Source organism: Halictus rubicundus, chromosome 4, assembly GCF_050948215.1.
Source record: "Halictus rubicundus isolate RS-2024b chromosome 4, iyHalRubi1_principal, whole genome shotgun sequence".
NCBI classification, from domain to species: domain Eukaryota; kingdom Metazoa; phylum Arthropoda; class Insecta; order Hymenoptera; family Halictidae; genus Halictus; species Halictus rubicundus.
This window is the reverse complement of record NC_135152.1, coordinates 2,275,925-2,290,805: the sequence shown is the minus strand read 5'-3', so window position 1 is coordinate 2,290,805 and position 14,881 is coordinate 2,275,925. Positions and strand designations below refer to the sequence as shown.

Below are 14,881 nucleotides of genomic sequence, written 5' to 3'. Positions count from 1 at the left end.
TCTATAATGTCAACTCGGGCTCTTCTTCTATTGGTTAATGGGTGGTGCATTTGGTCGTCGGAGTGGGGATGCGATTTGGTGGAATTGTGTTTAGATGATCTGAATGGATTAGGTGTGAGAGATATGGGAAAGAGGTCTGGAAAGTGAACTGTTTGTATATTGCCCTTTCAATGGGCTTGCTCACGGAGGTCTCGCAGTGGTGTCCGATGACACTCCAAATCCTGGGACCGTCGCGTCGCCTAAAGTGTTCTGGCTATTGCAGCCGACCGTGTTTATCATAACTCACGTTCGGTCTGTGTGGGACCGAACACACTTCGCATTCCTAACACCCCTGATAACTGCGGCGTGGGTGGTCGCACGCTGGCACACCGACAATCATTTTGCAATCATATTAAGCTTAAAATAGCTTACGTTATTCCGATACCATTATTTCCCTCGGATTTAAAAGGTTCTTCGAATATCCTCACTAAATAGTCTTGAAACAACATTAGCCCCTTGCATTACGATTTATTTTGCCGTGATTAGAACTTGTTTGTAGTTCACAATTTCCTGGAAAAAGAAAATTAATAACACATATGTTTATTAGACTCTGGTCAGAATTTTCATCACGAGTCTGACTCGATATTATATAGCAAGGGGTTAAGCGTATATCGTACAATGCTGAATCAAATTTACTGATACTGAAGAGGAATCGACGAATTAGAATATTTTTACAATACATTCTTGATGGTAAAACCCACGAGACGCTGCAGTTGAACTAATCGAACTTATCGAACGTTTTCCAACTAATGATACGTAAAATTGTCCTGAACTCGACTTTCATAAGACAGCCAAACACGATCTAAATGTGTCGACAACGTTCAGTATCGACGTAATAACGATGAATCCTGTGATAGAGCTCTAGAAAAGGATTCTCCTTGTCCGGTGGAAATCCGCGAAGATTTTCCGACATGACTCACTGCAAATTTGCGGTGGTTGGTCTCGCACGAATGAATTTAATCCCGATATAGTCGCGTGGTATCCGAGCGAGGAACTCGGGAGGCTCGACTTTTTTCCCGGAGGCTGTCGCGCCGAAAACACACGGAACCGGACTCGTTCGAGATGGTTTTTGTCGTTTTGCTGGTACTTCTAGCGTGCAGTTACGCGAAGCACAATAACCGAGTCTCGAATACCTCGCCAATTGTTGTTTCCTCGTTCGTTCCCCGTGAATTCTTCTCCCGATCATAGTGGGCGAGCCATGCTAGCGTTGAAATAAAGAGAAATTCCCTAGATTCGTAACGGTACAGCTATGTTTTTCGATGCCGGTGAATATTCCACCTTTCCAAACGTTATCACTTTATTCGAGAGTTTTGATTTCGTCGTTGCGTTCGCGATAGTGCCTGGACTCAAGAGGCGAAGACATCGTGTACGAAAATATTGGTGCATTATCTGACATAGCTTGGGAACACGGTAAACCAATTTCAAAGGCTTTGTATAATTCTCGAGAAATCAAGTTGCCGTCCGCGTGCGCTTTCCGAGACGCTTTGAACGATGAAGTGTTCAAATTGCTGAGCAACATTGTCTCCTCTCTTATTCTAATTTTTTTAACGGAGCGAGAAAACTGAATTGAGTAATCTGGTTGGATCAAATTTAGATCGTGAGAATTCTGGTGGAAATAGTGTCAGCGAATGTTGAGAAGTATACGTATATTGTTCTCTGGCTCTGTGTAACAGTGTGAACGAAAATTTTCGGTGAGGATGATTTCCAGACTTCTGGACAGTGTGGTAGAATCTCGGTGACACTGGTCACCATTTTGTCGAAAGGAAAGTTGCTGGCTAGGTGGCCGACAACGACGGACCGTGCATTTTCCTTCATGAGAAATTCACGAACCTTCTAACCTACTCTGTTTGAAAGCATGCAAGCTCACCCCCGTGACCGTGCGGCCAGCCACCTCCTTAGATTACGATATAAGGAATGGCTAACGCGATGTGGCGGTGCACGCACCCGATAGTGCAGTCAGCATACATATATGCATCCCTTTCCTGACCCAGCTTTTATGCTGGCTGCGTGGTAATTCGTGGTACGAACGAACCGGAGAATGATTCTTCTTAATGAAAAACTCTCCCCCTCGCTCTCCTGGTTCTAAAGATCATTTTTAATGTCCGTACAGTAAAATAGCTTCTCTCCAGATAATTAGTAATATTGCTAGGCATCTCCTCCGTAACGATTCCGTTAGAGGTTGTCTAACAGAGTTGAGAATTAATCAATTGAAATTTTCCTCAATCATTAACGTTTAGCATTCAATATTCATCACTTACGAATCTCTATATGCAAGTAGTGAAATTTCAAAGGACAAAAAATTGAAATTGATTATTTAATCTGTAGCTTACATATCGTTTTTTAACAATGCTTTGAAAATGTATACCTGAGGTTGACCAAAATAATTTGCCTTGACATTATCTGCAGCGATAACGAATCGTAACCAACAATAGGTAACTGTTCCAACTTCATGTCGGTTATCCTTAACATAGGCAACCATCTCCAGATCTGTGCAGTTTGCTCTTCATGATAGGATCGATTCAATGAAGAAATTGACCTTACCGACTTTGCTCGTATTTGAACTTCATACTAGCCTATATGCTCGTATTTAAACATTATACTAGACGCTAAAAATCAGTGCTTTTTTTGCGCCCTCTATTCAAATAGAACAGCCAACTAAGTCTATTAACATTCCTTGTCTATAATTTTAGAAAATAATCTTGAATACTGTATGGACAATTTTCCGACAAATACCAATGTACATCCCAGTGTTTCTTGCGCACCTTAACGAAGAATTTTAACATAAACACTTGGATGGCTCTGACGTGCGTATAATCGCAAAATTTAATCCTTTCGGGGGTGATCGAGTGACTAATTTTGATTTAGTGCCGAATTTAGTTAGTCGATTCGAAATGTAGTAGTGATTCGATGTGTTTCCACTTGGCGCTGATCGCAGTCTCTCAGCTTCTTTTCAATTCTGGAGTCGCCCGTGCTTGTAACTTTAAATGAACTCTCGCCTTTTTTGAAGTGTTCCTCGCGTGGTTTGCCTATTGCAAATACTGACTCAGTGATTATGGGCGGTGAAGAACGATTAGGAGTGACTACCGGTCAGCCAAATCTTTATAAGCAAGATCTCTCAAAGCTAGTGAGTAAAATTGGAGCGGATGTGTCCTCATAGTCTGACAACTTTTCATCATACTTCGCATAACCTCAATCTTTCCTGCTGCTGGCATACTGTAATACTTTTCGGTTGGGTTAATGTGAATGAAAATTCTCGCCGATATACAGGAAACCAAGTAAAATCGCATTGAAATAGTGTCCACTTCGCGAAGAGATTCTTTTAGCTCGTCACCGTTTATATTATGACAATTGTTAATGACATCTGCATCCAGCTTACGGTGATTCGATTGCATTTGCAAAGCTTTATTAATGTTTTCAATCGTATCGCCGAATCGATGCATCCGATTTTCTTATTTTTACATTTTTCTGTTGCAAAAAGCGAGCAGGAAATCTTCCTGTTCTAGTACATTTTTATGTACACTGTTACAACTTGGGCATAAATGTATTTCGGTACTGTAATCAAATATAATTATACTCCCTATAATAAGTAAATGTTTATAACACGAAGGTAATAAATATTTAAGTGACATAAAGTTAATTGGAGCCGGGACAGGGATTAAGAGAAAAAGATGTTTTATATATTCTATTCGAATATACTTTTGAAATTTACAAATCTTTTATTTGTTAGGATGTAAGTAAATTAACTGCATTATCACCTGAGGTCATCAGTAGACAAGCTACAATCAATATTGGTAACTATAATGTATTTTTTATTAATAATTACTCCATCTAGAATATATAATTATATGTGTATAAAGTATAAGAAATAAAGTAAAGTATAAGTATGGAACTTTTGTACAGGTACTATTGGTCATGTAGCCCATGGAAAATCCACAATTGTAAAAGCGATATCAGGAGTACAGACTGTTCGTTTTAAGAATGAATTAGAGAGGAATATTACTATCAAGCTTGGTAAGTAGACTGAGCCATTTATATTATTCAGAATCAATTGTTTGTATCATGTTTTCTACAATTCGCATACATTTGAAAAACCAAAATACACTTTGCATGCAACACCAACAAGACATTTAATTTCTTATTATATGTAAATCTAATTTCTTCTAATCTTATATGAAGAACTATCTGCTTAATGTTTATCAATGAATATTAAGGTATTAGTCCACTCTATTGTAAAGAGGTTGGCCATTTTTCAATTGATACAATGGTATGAGAAAATATAATTTCATCAATTAATATTCGTGAAAAGTCCAGTGATTTTCGTCATAATTTTTTCCCTACATTGGGGAATATCTGAAGTTAAGTTTACTATCTATCTTCAGCATATAAACCGTGGCGAAATCACCTCACCATATAATCATACAATAAATACTCGGATTAGAAGTACTAATTCACACAAATTAATATATTCCATACTTGGAAAAGTTATGCAATGCAGTCATAATATGAAACTAAAGGCGGTTTCAGATGGCTTTACAGTCAGATGAAATCTTTGCGCGGCGTTCAACGATCTCGCGCCGATTTTTATGCGTATCGGTGCGTAAGTGCGAGACCTTACGGGACGTGAATTTAAACTCTGTTATGTCTTGTTTTTCGAAATGAGAAATTTAAGGTGAAGTGACCATTATAATAATTGTTCATCACATTCCACTTTCACGTGTAATTGAGACGAGTGGGGTGAATAGTTATCGCGACCGCCAGTAAATTTCAAGTCTCTTATATCGAGAAAAGACCATAGTGAACCGAATGTGTACGAGAAAGAGAATGGGATAATAGAGTGAGAGAAGCTATGATGCACTGTCACTCGCATAAGTGTCGTGTTTATGTCGTTCCCTCTCACTCGCTTGGCACTCTATGGAGGCAGCACTGTCGCAGCAATGTTACTGACCAATGAAAACGAGGACGAAAAGTTTCCTCTTCTCCCGAGCATCTCTTGAATGAATACGAGACGCTAAGGAACGTTTGCTGGTCTGGTTCTAAAGATGGCGCCGTTTTTGGTTGTATTGACGCCATCTTATAAACTCGTATTTCCGGATCGCGCGCAACCGAAACAGTTTTTCATTTCCAGTTCTTATGGAATCATGGATCATGTAGCTATTTGAAATCTGGATTTTATTTTACTTAATTTAAGGTGAGACCAACAGCATTATTTCGTTACTGTCCTCAATCATTTTCTATTTCACTTTAAACCGTACAAAACAGCAGACAAATGTTCGGAATAGTATTTTATCGTTCCAGTCGTCAGTGAATTGATTAACGCGTGACAAAAATTAATTCCGATGCCTTTAAATTGAGTAAAATTCATTTTCACTGTGTACTAGTGATTGTTCGTTCACTATCATTAACGGTTATTCTACAGTGTTCGTAACGACTGTCTGTCTCAGTACATGCACTGCACATAAATGAATGTACGAATCGACAGACTTACATACACTATTGATTAAAGCATACCTTAATAAAATACCGAATGTTATCTAAATATTCTTAAATAAGAAGTGTTCTATAAAGAAATAGTTGTGTATGTAAGTATAATTTTATTTAATTAGAAGATTTAAACAAAGGTAAGTATAAGTATAAATGATTAAAATTTCTACATTTACTAATGTGTATTTTATGTTTGTATACTATGAGTTTGTTTGGTTAAATGTGCTTACATGACACTTGTGTTAAAACAGCAACACAGCATGTGTATTTTATAAAACAATGTAAGCAAATAAATACTGGGATTGTGCAGACTTATAATTGAATTACTCTATAAATTGTATTTTATATTTCCAAAATAGCCTTATTATGTGCCATAATAAAGATTAGCATTGTTAACATTAGCTTAGTCAAATACAAAGAAATATTATAGAAGAATTCCACTATATATTAACTCCATTAATTGTGATTTAATAAAAATTTTAACTTGCAATAAAATCCATAGTAGTCTAGTTATCATAGTTGAAAGTACAAAAGGAAGTTTATTAAAAATTATTAAGGTGTGCTTTAGTCAATTAGCATTTGTATATCTATGCAGGCGTTAATCATTGTTTGTAACAAAATGAAAACAACTATAATGTAATTCTATAAAGAGTCATTTCTAATACCGACACTTTGTCCAAAAGAGAAGAACGAAAAGGATTAAAAAAAATATTTTGAAGTGGAAGATGATATGCTAATGCTAAGAGAGAGAAATAGAGGAGGAACAATTATACCAGTTAAACGATACACAGAAATATATAACTGGAGGGAATAACATTAAATATTTGACATTACAGGCGCTCGTGCAGAAGAAGATACTGAGGATAAAGAAGATATTCTCGACAGCACAAATGAAATGCTCTCAACACGAGAAAAAAGACCTGCCTCTCCAGGGAACAATCAGCCATCTGCCAAACAAGCGAAATTTGATTTTTCTTTAGCAAGCATTGGTACAGGCGAAACTGTAGATCATTACTTAAGCAGCAGCAATGCAGAAAACAATAAAAATGCTATTAGCAAAGATAGTATCAAAAGAAGTATAAAGTATTCACAAAATAAGAACGGTGTTAAAGGTGAAGACACAAGACTGAATAAATTTAATAATAACGACAGTGCTAGTTTCGCAGACAAAAATCGTAACGATATAGAAAGATTACAACTAAATTACAACTTAGACAACTTTAAGTTAAAGGAATTAAAAGTCATATTGAAAGATATTAAATACGATAAGGAGAACGGAATAAACGTATCGCACTTAGATAGTAATTTATGGGAAGTAGAAAAGATTCTCGGGAAGAAAGAACTGGACGGCCAGTTGGAATACTTAATTAAATGGAAAAATTGGGATAACGAATACAATACCTGGGAGCCAGAGAGCAATTTAGTCAATTGCTCGGATATCTTGCAGGAGTTCGAGAGACAGAGATTAGAATTGCTGACTGATTTTCAGGAAAAAGTGAACTTCTATCCAACCAAACAAGACATCGAGGCATTCCTAAAGAAGCTTAATCATAAGAAAAGGACAGTAACATCCATGTCGGTTAGATGCGACATACTGTTCGCCGCGATGCGAAACTATTTAAAGGAAAAAACTAATAGAATTTCAAAATTTGAATTCATCAAAGACGGAATTCTCCGAATGATGGTTTTCGATTTAAGAAAAAAACAAATGGAATCGTTACTGCTTTGGGAGAACGAAATGAACACCATTACTAAAGGTAAACCGACGATAAAGGTGGAGAATTTTGTCGACTTGGAAGAAGGGCCTCAGAACTTCTATTACATAGACGATTATCTGCCCGGGGCTGGGGTGATAATACCCGACGATCCACCTATTGGCTGCGATTGCACCGTTTGCAATTCTAAAGCAAAATGTTGCTTCGGCCAATACGATGGAAACTGTCCTTACACTATCACATGCAAGATACGAGTGCCGCCCGGCACGCCGATATACGAATGCAACAAACGATGTGCGTGCGACATGAGCTGTATCAATCGCGTAGTGCAACGCGGCACAGAGATGAAGCTCTGCATATTTCGAACTGCCAATGGAAGAGGTTGGGGTGTGAAGACTCTGGAAGCGATCAAAAAAGGGGCGTTCGTGACCCAGTACGTAGGCGAGGTGATCTCGAGCGAAGAAGCCGAGAAACGCGGCAAAGAATACGATGCTGCCGGCAGAACGTACCTGTTCGACTTAGATTATAATGAGACTGAAGAACAATGTCCTTATACCGTTGACGCTGCCGTTTACGGTAATGTTTCTCACTTCATCAACCATTCCTGCGAGCCAAATTTGGCAGTTTACGCCATTTGGATCGACTGTCTCGATCCGAATCTCCCGAAGCTCGCGTTGTTCGCAACCAGAGACATTAGGAGGAATGAAGAGATCACTTTCGATTACACGTGTCAGACGTCGAAGAACAGCGAGACGTGTATCAGGCAGGACATATCGATCAAAGAAGATACTCTAGGCACGTCGATCACCAAGGAATCTCAAAATGAGTTCGAAATTCGACCGGACACGCCACAATCCGACACGTCTTATACAAAAACTTTATGTAAATGTGGAGCTCAGAATTGTAGGCGATACCTGTTTTGATTACTCTTTTAAATTTATTACATTTATTACATACATTTGTGCATATCGACACTTCAGTCTGTCAGTTGTTTTATTAACTTCGTTTAGAAACCTTGTGTAAGCTTACAGAGTCTAATAATTCACTCATTGATTAGACATCTTCTTAAAAAAGACAAACTTGCGAAATAGTCCCTAAGTGCCAATATAAACCACGTTCTGTGCTCTGAGTAAACCTCGTACAAAACACAGATTTGCATGAAATTAATGGACATTAACTCGAAGCTGCACTGTCTTTCAGTACTTCAGAGCATCTTAATATATGAGATTTTTCAGTCGAGACTAGTCTCAATGCATGATGCGCGTGTGTATATTTTACAACTTTTACAAGAGCAATGCCTCAGATAAATTGATCAGAGATGTTTACAAGGTATGATATCTAATATGACTAATGCTAAACAAATTATATGTTAACACCAATAATTATTAGCGGCAATTCTGGTGAAATCGCAACGATGCGAAGGAAGAACAATTCTGCTAATGTCTATCTTAATGTTTTTCACAAATCTAGTGTACAAGTTAATATTTCTCATATTGTTAAATGTTTATTCACTTTGATGAAAAGTCATTCACCTATGATACTATTGAAACCCTCTCTTTACCAACGACGATTATAGTTATATATTAAAATATTGTTTCTACTTGTTAACAATTCCAGTTGAATTTATCGTTATAATTCATCATATATTAATTTAAGTCCTGTAATGAAAGGGTTAAATGCGCCAAAATTGGGTATGACACTTAAATCGTCCAAATTGAACTATAGTAACGCTTCGATTAATGTCGCAGTTTTCTCACATTTTTTTAGGACTTTGAGAGAATGAGAACGGTTCTCATTCGGTGGTCGAGGGTCTGAAGATCCAACAGGGGGGGTGTACTGTATTGTCAGTGTCTCATAATATCGTACTCGGGACTGTATAGGGACAAGGGGTACAAAGTTCACCGTCACGCGATGCGATACACTTGAAGTAGTAATGGTGATCTCGAGAATGCGAGAATGCGTGTAACTCAATTGTGACGCGCCTGGCCAATCAGATCAGGTTTCTTTGCGAATTCCTTTGCGAATTCCTTTCGCATTGCTTCTGCATTACTTCCGAATACCACGTTATGAGAGATTGACAATACTTTTCTTAAAACGCGATAGTCACGTGAACAGTTATCGAGGTAGGACTGTTCATATTGGATAAGTACATTTGGTACATTTGGTACCAAATGTACATTTAGCAAAATGGATAAGTTGCATAGAATTACCATATACATTATAATAATGTTTAAACAAAGGAGATCGATATTTCATATACTGAGAAAGTGAACTGTTACGTGATGACTACTTAATTCAAGAGAGAACAAATTATATGTTGCTAATAAGCATAACGAGTTGCGGCCGCGGTGATGCACATAACAATTTAATGTTTTTTTTTTTTTTTAAGAAATGTTGTAAATCTTTATTTTAATAACGGAGAGTGAATTATAAATAAACCAACTTGTTTTAGAAAGCATTCCTTTTTTTAAATATAATTACAATTCCATTGTTCTGAAATTGTAATAATTTTTAAAACGTTGAATTGATTGTGTGGGTCACTATACTTATATCATACGATTTTCAATTTTTGGAGACAGGATTATGAATTGTAAACTGCCATGTTATTTTTTCGCTATTTGTCTAGTAGAAGGTAGAATTGTTTTTGTTAACAATTTATTTTTCTTGTGCAGAAAGTACACTTTAAAGAAATGATTTTGTAAAATGTACAGGGTGGCCCACATAACTCTGAACAGCTCAATATCTCGAAAATTATGCCATCGATTTTAAAGTTCTTAGTCTTAAATTGCATGGAACTGAAGGGCCTTTCTGACTACATAAACGTGAAGTGGCCTCCCTTCCCTTTTAACGAGGAAGGGGAGGTACCTTTATAATTTTAAATGGAACCCCCTATAAAATGTTACATATTTAGATTCTACCGGAAAAAACAAGTCAATTTTGTCTGAAACATTTTTTTGTCAGATACTTCCATGATGAGATATAACAGTTTGAAGTTTCGAGTTGTAGGTACTTGAAGCGCTCGGAAATAGCGTTATGGAATTATACGCGCTTGAGTCGTTTGCTTATTCATGAAGAAACACAAACAATAATATTTACAATCAAAGTTGTTCTGACATTTTTTAACATTTCGGGAGTCACTGAAGCGCAAGCGTCACGTATTCTTTGTTTCATATCCTCTTTTGTCGTCGGTGGTTCAAACATAACTTTGTCCTTTACATATCCCCATAAGAAAAAATCTAATGGTGTTAGATCGGGGGATCGAGGAGGCCATTGACGAGGTCCCCCACGACCTATCCATTTGTTCCCAAATTTTTCGTTCAAAAATTGCCTGGTGATGATTGCAAAATGTGGAGGAGCGCCGTCTTGTTGAAACCACATTTCTCTTCTAACGTGCAGTGGCACATCTTCCAAAAGCGCAGGCAAATGATTTTTTAAGAAATCACAATAACTTGCAAATGTTACAGTTTCTTGAAAAAAATAAGGTCGAATCACAAAATCTCCTATTAGGCCACACCAAACATTTAAAGACCATCGATGTTGAAAGGGAACACATCGCATCCAATTTGGGTTTTCCACGGCCCAATAATGCAGATTATGTCTATTTACATGCCCTGAATTCATAAAAGTGGCCTCATGGGAAAAAAGTATTTTGCACAAAAAGTCATTTTCCACAACACCCTGCAGCCACTCACAAAATCTTACGCGGTGATCGTAATCTGTTATCGAAAGCTCTTGTGATAAAACCATGCGATATGAATGATACTTTTGCCGTTTCAAAATTCGTTGAATTGATGAACGACTAATATGTGATGTTTGTGCAAGTGTACGTTGACTAATATGAGGATTTAATGTAATTGCAGCAAGAATACTGGCACTATTATTTTCATTACTGACAGCTTTAGGTTTATTGCGAGTTTTTTTTACACAATTCACCGTGCTCGCGAAGCCGCTTTTCTAAATTATGAAATGTTGCATGACATTTTTTGATCCCATAACGTTCAAAAAACACCTAACGTTAATAACATATTCACTTCTGTGTCAAAAGTAGCCATAATCACAATGTTACTGCTTGAATAACAGCTCTAAACTGAAAACGTTTTCATAGATAAGTGAGTCAAACTCAAGAATTGTAAATATTATTGTTTGTGTTTCTTCATGAATAAGCAAAGGACTCAAGCGCGTATAATTCCATAACGCTATTTCCGAGCGCTTCAAGTACCTACAACTCGAAACTTCAAACTGTTATATCTCATCATGGAAGTATCTGACAAAAAAATGTTTCAGACAAAATTGACTTGTTTTCCGGTAGAATCTAAATATGTAACATTTTATAGGGGGTTCCATTTAAAATTATAAAGGTACCTCCCCTCCCCCGTTAAAAGGGAAGGGAGGCCACTTCACGTTTATGTAGTCAGAAAGGCCCTTCAGTTCCATGCAATTTAAGACTAAGAACTTTAAAATCGATGGCATAGTTTTCGAGATATCGAGCTGTTCAGAGTTATGTGGGCCACCCTGTATATAACCCGCTGGCTTTAAAATTTCATCTCCTTTCTATTAATGTTTCTGTGAAACTGTGTTTACTTCTAATTAATCTTTAGTTCTCTTAGTTCGTTTAAACACAAAATGTGTTGTATTAAGGAATTTGTACTAGATAAGTCCTAAGATAAACGAAATCATATGGTTCACCATTTTAGAAACAACCAGCTTAAAGCTTGGTTTGTTGCTAAGTACATTTAGCAGTGTCGCCAGACCAGAGGAATTGTCTCAAATTAAAGGAAAAAGTTACCCTCTCTGCCAGTACCGGATTAGTCACGTGACATTGTGACACGTGTACGACAGAGACGAAGCGCGTCACGTGACCGGGCCGTGGCGTAAACAGAGGGGAATAGCGCGGTAGAAGGGGGGAAGGTTAGAGCCACCAATTGCTCAGCCTGCTAATTGCCTGCTTTAACACGAATTGAGGGGAAAAAGTTACCCTCTCTGTGCCAATACCGGAGTATGCACGACAGAGACGAAACGCATCACGTGGCCGGGCTGCGGCGGAAGCGTAGGAAATAACGCTGTAGAAGGGGAAATCAGAGTGGGGGAACAAGACTTGATCTGGCGACTATGGCTTTAACTAGCGTCAATCAACGTGTATTTCGATGAATCTTCTACAGTATATACTCGTTTTCATAATCGAAATTTTTATTAAACGAAGATTCGCCGAAATTGCTGTACGAAGAAGCACCAATATTTTGTAAAAAAGTAATTCGATTATTGTGTTAAATATTATATGTTTTGATTATTTGTATGTGTAGATGTTTTATATATTTATAGGAAAATTGTATCGCTGATTGTATACACGTATAAATTATCCGCAAAAATATGTAAATTATTATTATTATAGCTATTAAATTTTTAAACCACTGGTTGATTCCGCTTGAATACAATTACTACCCATATAATTTTTCAATTGAACATTAATTTTAAGTAAAACGTAATTTCTCATGCTAAAGAGATTGATTCAGCTCTTAATCTAAAGAAAGTATTTGCTGCAAACAAAACAGAAAGACAAATGCTATAACACACAATGAATATTTTTAATTGGTTCATTGCAGGCTATGCAAATGCCAAGATTTATAAATGCAACAACGAAAAATGCCCAAGACCAGGATGCTATATATCCGGAGGATCAAGCAAAGATGATACGTTTCCCTGTTTGCGTCCAGTCTGTACTGGGCGATTCGAACTTGTTCGTCATGTGTCCTTCGTTGATTGCCCAGGACACGACATTCTTATGGCAACTATGTTGAACGGTGCAGCAGTCATGGACGCCGCTTTACTATTAATTGGTACACAATTTTGTTATGTATATACAGGGGGTTCCAGTATTGCTGGTACTACCGTGAAGGGAGTGATTCTACATGAGAAAATAAGTCGAAAATACGGAATAAAGTTTTTTCGTGGAAGACTTTGTTTTCGAAAAAACCGACTTTGCGTCTAATTTGCGTGCCTAGCATTTGTAAGAAGTGGAATCAGTAGATCATGATCAGACATGTTAGACGAATTTCCAAATTCGATTTTCTCAAGTATAAAGCTTCAAACGAAAAAAACTCATTCCATATTTTCGATTTATTTTCTCATGTAGAATTACCCCCTCCGCGATTGTACCATTGCACCGGGACACACTGTACATAGTTGACTGCGTATCGTTACAGTTTCTTGCTAGAAATATAAAAATGAGAACACTTATTTGCAGCTGGCAACGAGTCGTGTCCTCAGCCTCAAACATCCGAGCACTTGGCTGCAATTGAAATTATGAAACTGAAACACATTGTGATCCTGCAGAACAAGATAGACCTGGTGAAAGAAGCCCAAGCGAAAGAACAATACGAACAAATCTTGAAGTTCGTGCAAGGTACTTTAATCGCCGTCGATAATTTTTTTAATTTTTCTTCGAGTCCTAATTGTTCTTTATGTTCCTTGTTCAGGAACCGTGGCTGAAGGAGCGCCCGTGATACCAATATCCGCTCAGCTAAAATACAATATCGAGGTGTTGTGCGAGTACATCACGAAAAAGATTCCAGTACCTTTAAGAGACTTCACTTCGGAGCCGAGATTAATTGTAATTCGATCGTTCGACGTGAATAAGCCTGGCTGTGAAGTAGATGATCTAAAAGGAGGTGTAGCGGGAGGAAGTATTTTAAGAGGAGTATTAAAAGTACGACCAATTATTAATTTTTATTCCTGTTCCCCGCTTCGTGCATATATATAACAATGTTGTCCGATTCGCAGGTGGGCATGGAAATCGAAGTACGGCCTGGATTAGTATCAAAAGATAGCGATGGGAAGCTGACCTGTCGACCCATATTTTCTCGAATAGTGTCATTGTTCGCTGAACAGAATGAACTTCAGTTTGCTGTTCCTGGTGGCCTGATCGGTAAACCATATTTTCTGCATTTGTACATTTATTTATGAAACGATAATAATATCTTTACAATGAATCGCAAGGTGTTGGAACGAAAATTGAACCGACATTGTGTCGAGCGGATCGTCTAGTTGGTCAAATTTTGGGAGCTGTAGGGGCTTTACCAAAAATATTTATTGAACTTGAAATATCATACTATCTGCTTAAGCGATTGTTGGGAGTTCGAACTGAGGGTGATAAAAAGGCTGCAAGGGTAAGACTATTGTTCGCTGCATCGATTACGCTTCTTTTTCATTGGAACTATAAAATAATATGATCAAACACAGGTACCTAAGTTATCAAAGAACGAAGTGCTGTTGGTAAATATCGGATCTCTGAGTACTGGAGGCCGTGTAATAGCCACCCGTGCCGATTTGGCGAAAATCAGTTTAACGAACCCCGTCTGCACAGAGATCGAGGAGAAGATCGCGTTGTCACGCCGTATCGAGAAACACTGGCGTCTGATCGGCTGGGGTCAGATTTGTGGTGGGCAAACAATAGAACCGGTTATAGATCGAAAATAATTTTACGAACACTATGAAGAAGACCAAAATATCACAAAGAGAAAACGAAAAGAATTTATACCACGTGAAATGTTACTTGCAACATTTATAATAAAGTTCGAAATACACATTATTCGTGTAACATACGTTTCTGCATTTTCCTTTGCCCTGTATCAATTATTTGCAGCAGTCCT

At 37.6% G+C, this 14,881-nt stretch overlaps 2 protein-coding genes across 3 annotated transcripts; both read left to right on the top strand.

Annotated features, from left to right (window-relative positions):
• Positions 1-2,975: 2,975 nt before the first annotated feature.
• Su(var)3-9 (suppressor of variegation 3-9) lies at positions 2,976-14,833 on the top strand. Its single transcript, XM_076786296.1, has 9 exons — positions 2,976-3,163; positions 3,767-3,830; positions 3,940-4,050; positions 12,836-13,069; positions 13,477-13,635; positions 13,709-13,938; positions 14,013-14,157; positions 14,229-14,398; positions 14,472-14,833. The coding sequence occupies exons 1-9, from the start codon at positions 3,092-3,094 to the stop codon at positions 14,706-14,708; spliced, it is 1,422 nt and encodes a 473-aa protein (XP_076642411.1). The 5' UTR covers positions 2,976-3,091; the 3' UTR covers positions 14,709-14,833.
• LOC143353171 (histone-lysine N-methyltransferase SUV39H2-like) lies at positions 4,102-8,161 on the top strand. Of its 2 annotated transcripts, none has more exons than XM_076786290.1 (2): positions 4,102-5,227; positions 6,357-8,161. In XM_076786290.1, exon 2 carries the CDS (start codon positions 6,416-6,418, stop codon positions 8,156-8,158), a length of 1,743 nt encoding a protein of 580 aa, XP_076642405.1. In that variant the 5' UTR covers positions 4,102-5,227; positions 6,357-6,415; the 3' UTR covers positions 8,159-8,161. The 2 variants fall into 2 exon arrangements, with proteins under 2 accessions (XP_076642405.1, XP_076642406.1); XM_076786291.1 differs by lacking the exon at positions 4,102-5,227 and adding an exon at positions 5,244-5,618.
• Positions 14,834-14,881: the final 48 nt, after the last annotated feature.

What these genes read in the sequence shown, in the direction of transcription:
- LOC143353171 (XM_076786290.1), top strand. Translation starts at nt 6,416, where the DNA reads ATGCTCTCAACACGAGAAAAAAGACCTGCCTCTCCAGGGAACAATCAG.